The 8,457-nt window shown below is 44.5% G+C and overlaps 1 protein-coding gene across 1 annotated transcript in view; it reads left to right on the forward strand.

Moving 5' to 3' along the window:
* Positions 1-6,857: 6,857 nt before the first annotated feature.
* The window catches only part of BARD1 (BRCA1 associated RING domain 1), a 95,914-nt gene continuing 94,314 nt past the window's right edge, over positions 6,858-8,457 (forward strand). Inside the window, exon 1 of the mRNA XM_007959939.2 lies at positions 6,858-7,000. Coding sequence (XP_007958130.1) covers positions 6,858-7,000 — 143 coding nt within the window. The remainder of the gene's footprint in view (positions 7,001-8,457) is intronic.

Genomic DNA, 8,457 nt, shown 5'->3' on the forward strand with positions numbered 1-8,457 from the left:
ACACACACACACACTCACATGCATATCCACAGCATACACACATGAGTATGGGAAAATTGCCTCTTAAGATTCAGGATCCAGGGCTGAGAGAAGTTGGCTCAAAACATATTAGCCATTTCCACTAAAAGCAATGCACCAGCAATTAGAATTGTTAGCAGAGCATGGCTGGGAGGAAGGAAATGGAATGGGAAGTTGCAGAAGACAGAGTAAACTAACTAATTCTCTTTATGAGTTTACTATGGTCACTGTCTAACAGCTGCCAAGAATTTCATGAGCCTTGGGGAGAGGTAATGGGGCAATTGGCAGAGGAATGGGAAAGAGGAAACTAATAGGAGAGAGAACTCATTACAGCTACATGATTTATTTAATAGCCTTGTACAAATATGTCGATAAAAATTGTTTAGTTCTCAAAATATTTTACAAAAATTTATGATTTTATTTACTGTGATCAGTTACACTGTACCTTAAAGAAGCATCTGAGAAAAACTGTCTGATGTCATTCCTTAGTAAATAAAGTAATTCTGTATTAACATCCCTGGTATATACATATACTTGGGTCCCTGAGTGAAAGAAAAGCTCTGGGCATCTACTTCTGTAAGGACTACAGTCAAGAAATCCCTATAGAGCAATAACATATGGGTTCACCATGAGGTAGAATTGACTTGACAGCACAAGATAACACCACCAACACACACACAGTTATACATATACATACACATGTCAAAGATTTCATTTTACTTGGATCCACAATCAATACCCATGGTAGCAGCACACAAGAAATCCAACGACCTATTGCACTGGACAAATCTGCTGCAAAAGACCTCCTGCAAGTGTTAAAAGGCAAAGATATTATTTTGAAGGCAAAAGTTCACCTGACTCAAACCATTGTTTTCAATAGCTTCATATGCATGTGAGAGCCTGACAATGAATAAGGAAGACTGCAGAAGTACTAATCCATTTGAACCGTGGTATTACTGAAGAATATCGAATGCATCATGGACTGCTAGAAGAACAAACAAATTTGTCTTGGAAGAGATACAGCCATAATGCTCCTTAGAGGTAAGAATGGCCAGACTTCATCTCTCATACTTTTGCCATGTTTCAGAAGGGATCAAGAGAAGGATATCATTCCAGATAAAGTAGAGGGTCCACAAAAAATGGGAAGGCCCTCAATGAGATGGATTGAGACAATGGCTATGATGATGGACACAAGTATGGCAATGATGTGAGGATGTTGCAGGATTGGGTGGTGTTTCGTTCTGTTGTATGTAGGTTCACTATGAGTCAAAATCGACTTGAGGGTACCTAACAACAACAACACGTACACATACATTTACACATATATGAGCATCTATAATTATCATCTTCATATTTGCTACCATTCATTGAGTACTTAAAAATGGTAGGTGATTTTACATTTATCTTATTTAATAGTCCCCGAAACCTATGTTGTTGTTGTTGTTATGTGCCGTCGAGTCGGCCCCGACTCATAGCGACCCCTCCTTGGGTTTCCAAGGCAGTATCACTACGGAAGTAGGATTGCCCAACCTTCCTTCCGAGGAGTGGCTGGTGGGTTTGAACCGCCAGCCTTCTGGTTAGCAGTCAAGTGCTTTAGCCACTATGCTACCAGAGCTCCTCTGAAACCTATAGCATAAATATTACCATATCTATTTTGCAGATTAGGAAAGTAATGTTCAGAGAGCTTATGACTTGATTTAAACAGTACATTTGTTTAGTGGAGGAAGTGACTGTGTAGTTCCTGAAAAAAAAAAAAAAGCCCATTTTACTCAATCTTACCATAACACAAGTTGAAGTTTTGTTTAATATTTTTATTTTTATTTTTATTTTGAGTTCTCTGAGGCTTAGAAAAAGAATAAATGATGGTTTTCTGGGGTTAATAATCAAGAACTAACTTCTTGGATACCCTTGAGTTTTAAAATAAATACGTGATTGGTTTAGGGTGTTATGTGTTTGGTAGGTGCCATCGAATTGGTTCCCACTCACAGCAACACTATGCATAGCAGGATGAAACACTGCCTTGTTCTGTGCAGTCCTCACAATTGTTGCCATGCTTGAACCCATCATCAGAGGCATTGTGTCAATCCATCTTGTTAAGGGTCTCCTGGTTTTTTGCTGACCCTCTATTTTACCAAGCATGATATCCTTCTCTAGGGAATGGTCTCTTCTGACAACATAACCAAAGTATGAGAGATGAAGTTTGGCCGTTCTTACTTCTAAGGACCATTCTGGCTGTACTTCCTCCAAAATAGATTTGTTCATTCTTCTAGCAATCCATGGTACATTCAGTATTCTCCAACATCACAATTCAAATGCATCAATTCTTCTGCAGTCTCCCTTATTCATTGTCCAGGTTTCACATGTATATGAAGCTATTGAAAAGATCATGGCTTGGGTCAGGTGCACCTTTGTTTTCAAAGTGACATCTTTGCTCTTTCACACTTGAAGGAGGTCTTTTGCAGATTTGTCCAGTGCAATATGTCATCTGATTTCTTGTACACTGCTTCTACGGGTGTTGATTGTGGATCCAAGTAAAATGAAGTCCCTGACAACTTCTATCTGTTTTCATTATGTTGAGGTGCAACCTATATTGAAGATTGAAGTGTTTGATCTTCATCAGTAAGTGCTTCAAGTCATCTTTACTTTTAGTAAGCAATGTTGTATCATCTGCATATTAATTAATCTTCGTCCAATCCTGATGGCATGTTCTTCTTCATATAGTCCAGCTTCTCAGATTATTGGCTCAGCATACAGATTAAATAAGTATGGTGAAAGGATACAACCCTGACGCACACCTTCCCTGATTTTAATCCACGTGGTATCACCTTCTTTTTGAATGACTTCCTCTTGTACACGTTCCTCATGAGCACAGTTAAGGTACTGGAATTCCCATTCTTCAAAATGTTGTCCATAATTTACTCAATAAAATACACATAAAAAAGCCAAACCCACTGCCATCGAGTTGATTCTGACTCATAGCAATCCTCATTGGGTTTTTGAGGAGGTAAATCTTTACAGAAGTAGATTCCCCCATCTCCCCTCCACAGAGTGGCTGGTGGGTTTGCTAACCTTCTGATTAGCAGTCAAATTCCTTACACACTGCACCACCAGAGCTCCTTAAAACACACATAAACCTTTTGAAATATGCATAAATATGGATTTATGCCAGTCAGTTGGCCAGGTAGCTGTCTTCCAAATTATTTGGCATAAAAGAATGCTATATCCAGTGCTATATCCATTTGTTGAAACATCTCAATGTGTATTCTGTCAATTCTTGGAGCCTTGATTTTTGCCAGTTCCTTCAGTGCAGCTAAGGTATCATCTAAAAAAACCACTCAATGCCATCAAGTCATTTTTGACTCACAGCAATACCCATTGGGTTTCCAAGGCTGTAAATCTTTACAGAAGTAGATTGCTTCATTTTCCTTCTGAGGAGAGGCTGGTGGGATTTGAACTACTGATCTTCCGGTTAGCAGTCTAGTGTCTTATCCACAATGCCACCAGAACTCCTTAAAGTGTTATCATAGGTCTTGTCATCTTATAAAGGACCTTATTTAGTGGTACTCCTTCTACTTTTACTAACCAGGTATTTGGTTGGGACAAGTTACTCAAACTCCTTGAGTATGCATGATTTAGTTTAGCCATTAAGAATCAGACAGATCTGGGATCAAATTTGGCTTCTGCCTTTATTTGTGCCTCTACCCTGGGCAAGTAAATTTATCTCTCTTACTCACAGCTACCTCCTCTTGTAAAAGAAACTAATATCCATTTCATGGGGTTCATTTGAGGGTTAGAGAAGGCATTGTAGGAAAGCACTTGGAACAGGTCATGTTATATAGGCAGTAACAATAAATAACTGGACACCTACTTGGAGCCAGGTGCTGTTGCTGCAATAGCAAACAAGATAAACACAACTGTCTGTGGCTTCTTGGGGGAGCTCTGGTAGCGTAGCGCCTAAGGCATTTGACTGGCAACCAGAAGGCTGGGGGTTCAAATCCACCAGCCACTCCTCAGAAGGAAGGTTGGGCAATCTACTTCTGTGGTGATACTGCCTCAGAAACCCAAGGAGGAGTCGCTATGAGTTGGATCTGACTCGACGGCAGTGGGTTGGTTTTGTGGGTTGTGGCCTCTTGGAGCTTTTGGTCTGGAAGGGAAACACGTACACACTCATGCCCATCACCTACCTGCCAGTTTGTCATCTTGTGGTGGCCTGTGTGCTGCTCTTATGCTGGAAGATATGCCATGAGTGTTTCAAATACCAGCAGAGTCACTCATGGTGGATGGTTTCAGCCAAGCTTCTAGACTATGATAGTGCAGGAAGGAAGGACTGGCGATCTATTTCTGAAAATTAGCCAATGAAAACCCAATGGAACTAACAGATCATTGTCCAGTCTAGTACTAGAAGATGAGTCCCCTAAGCTGGAAAGCACTCAAAGTACACAGTGGCCATAACAATGTACTAGAGCATGCCAATGGTCATGAAGCACCAGACATATCCTTCTGTTGTCCTTGTGGTGGTCATGAGTTGGAGGAAGCTGAGCAGACAAAAACAACGTATGTCTGTCTACAAACTGTGGTGATATGAAGTACTTGGAATGTCGTCTAGCTGAGGAACCAAAACCTTCCTTGAAAGGTTGGCATTTTAGCTGAGATCTGAAGATTGGGTTCTTTTAACCTGGAGAAGACATTCCAAGTTCCAAAGGGATTTTTTGCACACAAGCCCTGAGGCAGTAGGGTGTAGGTGCTTTCAGTGTCCTACAGAAAAGCCCTGGGTGGGGTGAGGGAGTGTATTGACAAGAGGCTGATCATAATTCTGTAGATCATGGTCATCATTCTGGACTATTCTAAGAGCAAGGAAAAGCTTTTAAAAAAGGACATGCCATGATGAGTTTTGTGTTCAAAAATGTTTTAGACGGCTGTAATGTAACTTAGGGAGCTCTGTTGGTGGTGTAGTGCCTAAGACATTTGACTGCTCACCAGAAGGCTGGCAGTTCAAACCCACCAGCCACTCCTCAGAAGGAAGATTGGGCAACCTACTTCCGTAGTGATACCACCTCAGAAACCCAAAGAGGGGTTGCTGTGAATTGGATCTGACTGGACAGCAGCGAGTTTGGTTTGGTTTGGTTTAATATAACTTAAGGATTGGAGGAGACCTTGTTGAACACAGAGATATTGTTGTTGTTGTTGTTGTTATTTGCCATCGAGTCGGCCCCGACTCATAGCGACCCCTCCTTGGGTTTCCAAGGCAGTATCACTACGGAAGTAGGAATGCCCAACCTTCCTTCCGAGGAGTGGCATTAGTTAGAAAGATATGGCATAAATCCAGGTGTGGATGATATCAGTAAGGACTACGGTGAAGGGGAGGTGGAGAGAAGTGGGCAGAGTTGGAAGGGCAGATGGAAGGATTTGATAACGAATTGTTACCAGATTTGGGTGATGAAGGCATGTTCAGTAGGTGCTACAATCTTTGAAATACTGTAACCAATGAATGATCCTTATGAGGAAAGTAGACACATTCTCCAGCAAGCAAAGTTTTTTTAAATTTTATTCCAGGGATGTTTTACAAGCAATCCAGGACTTCTTTAACATCCATTTGATCAGATATTTGTAACTAGTTAAATTAGATAAAAGCCTTTATTTTTTCTTATACTGCCCCCCCCAAAGACAAAAACAACCCCCATTGCCATGGAGTCAATTCCAACTCATAGGACCCCCATTGGGTTTCCAAGGCGGTAAATCTTTACGGAAGTAAATTACCTGGTCTTCCTTCCACGGAGTGCCTTATGTATACTCCAGAACTGGAGAAAAAAAAAGTAAATTTGAAAGGTACTTTTAAAAGGTACTTTCCTAGGAATTAGGAGCTCTGGTGGCATAGTGCCTAAAGCATTTAACTGCTAACCAGAAGGCTGGCGATTCAAACCCACCAGCCATTCCTCAAAAGGAAGTTTGGGCAATCTACTTCCCTAGAGATAGTGCCTCAGACACCCAGGTAGGGATGGTTATGAGTCGGATCCCACTCAGGGCAGTGTTTTTTGGTTTTCTTAGGAATAGAGAGAGCAGTTCCTTCAAGCTTACAAATCCTAACGATTTGCATGCTGTTGTTGTTTTGTGCCCTGGAGTCCACCTGACTCATAGCGACCCCTCCTTGAGTTTCCCAGGCGGTATCACTATGGAAGTAGATTGCCCAACCTTCCGAGGAGTGGCAGGTGGGTTCACCCTCAGCCTTCTGGTTAGCAGTCAAGTGCCTTAGGCACTGCGCTACCAGAGCTTTGCATGCTAGTCCGGAGCAAAGCTTTTCCAGGGTTCACAGTACACAAAACAGCATTATTTATAGAAAAAGACCAACTGCAAGTTTCTCGGCTTGCAATTCTCCATCAGTCTAGTCCATGTGAGGGTCCCCAGGCTCTCTGCACCGGAAAGCAAAACTTTGTTTTGTTTTGGGGTTTATTACCCGAGACCGCCAAAGACGGTTATATAACCATGTAGCCGGTGGGAAACTGGCTTTCCCGACCCCGCCCTCGGGTCCAGCCAAATTCAAAAGCACATTCACGACCCCGCCCCTAGGCCCCGCCCACGAGGCCAGCTTTCAGAGCCTGAGCTTCACGTCCGATCCGCACGCCCCGTCTGGGCGCCGGTTTCTGGCGCGCTGCACAGGACCCGCCCCCCGGTCCCGCGCGCTCTGCCCCTGCCGCCCCGCCCCCCAGGCGTTGGGCTGGTGGAGGCGCGAAAACGGCTAGAGCTCGGGTCTGGATCCGGTCACAAGCCCTCGCGTTTCCCTCGTTACCCTAGTCCGCCAGCTCTCCCGTTTCTGAAGAAGATTTTCCCGCGGAGGCGGGGCGATGCTGCGGGATCGGCAGCTGAGAGTCCGCTCCGGGAACGAGTCTCGTCCCACGCCCCCTATGGAGCCAGCGGGTCCTGGCTCCTGGCCCCACAGCCGCGTTGCACTCGACCGGCTGGAGAAACTGCTGCGCTGCTCGCGATGGTAATGTGGGTCCCCCGATGGGGCTGCTGTGAATGACAGTCTGGGGTTGTGGGGCGCTGTTCAAACTTCTGACTTCCTCCTCCTACGCCCGCTTCGCTGTCGGGCCGGCGTGCAGATTTAGTAGCTGCCCACGCTTCTGGTGTTCGTTATCCTTTCCCGAGCTCCATTAACATCCTTTCTGGGCGGCCTACTAGGTCTTCTTGCACTAAAACCAGCTCAAACAGCCGTCCTCCAACTTTAGCGGGAAGAAGAGGTACGATTAGAAATGCGCATGCGGGTTCCTGGCCCCGCCTACACAGTTTGCAATGGTGAAGTTGTTATTTGCCATCCGGTCGGACCCAACTCATAGCCACCCCTCCTTGGGTTTCCCAGGCAGTATCGCTAAGGAAGTAGATTGCCTCATCTTCCTTCCGAGGAGTGGCTAGTGGGTTTGAACCGCCAGTCTTCTAGTTAGCAGTCAAGTGCCTTAGCCACTATGCTACCAGAGCTCCCTACCTCTGAAACCCAAGGAGGCTTCCTATGAGTCGGTCCGACTGGATGGCACATAACAACAACAACAACAATTGTTTGGCTGAAAGTTGAGACACTGGGATGATTTCAGTTCCAGGCTTGAAGGGTTACTGCGGGTCATAGTCTCAGGGGTTCCAGCAGTCTGTCAGACCAGTGAGTCTGACCTTTTTTTTTTTTTTGAGTTTTGTTTTACATTATTCTCCAACTCTATCCGGGACCTTTCAGAGTGGTCAGAAGGTAGCAGAGCACCATCTTGTTCTTCTGGTCCCAGGGTGGGAGGACTGGGGTTTATTTTGTCCATCAGACTTTTGGATTCATTGTTTCCTTGCACCTTTGGTTTTCATCACTCTTGTTTGTTCCAGGGGGGAGGGACCAGTAGTTGCACCATCCGTGGCCACTCACAGGTTTTTAGGACCCCAGCCATTGCTCCCCAAAGTAGGATGGAGAACATTGCCTTTGTGAATGTCATCCCTGAAATGTACTCTGACAGCAGCTGTGCTGCCTTAGGAAGACCGGCTAAATTTAGGCCAGCTGTCCCTCTTTGCTGAGCTGGACCCTTTGAAACGTTTCCCATGTGAGCTTTTGTATTGGGGGAGTTTTTAAGGCGGATAAATTGGAGATGGCAGTGGACGGACACCACTATTCTGTTTCTCTTTCAATTTGCCATTTCCTTGGTTGGTGGGTTCTGCTCCACCCTATAGGGTCACTGGAAGGACTGTAGGGCAGCCTGGGTTTTGGTTGTCGGAAGGCGATGGAGTGGAGTTCCAGCTCTGCTTAAGAATGTAGGACTCCAAGAGATGCTACTTACTAATTTTTGCTTTTTCCCTCCAATCTCTTGCACCCTGAGAGTCCTCTTGGTTGAGGGTTTTCATTCCACCTGAAGACATTATTTTCATGAGTAGTACTGCTTGCCTTCTCCTTTGCAGTTCTTTTTTCTTTTTTTTTTT

The sequence above is a fragment of the Orycteropus afer genome, unplaced genomic scaffold (genome assembly GCF_000298275.1).
Source record: "Orycteropus afer afer isolate SDZICR_OR568_19922 unplaced genomic scaffold, OryAfe1.0 scaffold00002, whole genome shotgun sequence".
In the NCBI taxonomy this organism is placed as follows: domain Eukaryota; kingdom Metazoa; phylum Chordata; class Mammalia; order Tubulidentata; family Orycteropodidae; genus Orycteropus; species Orycteropus afer.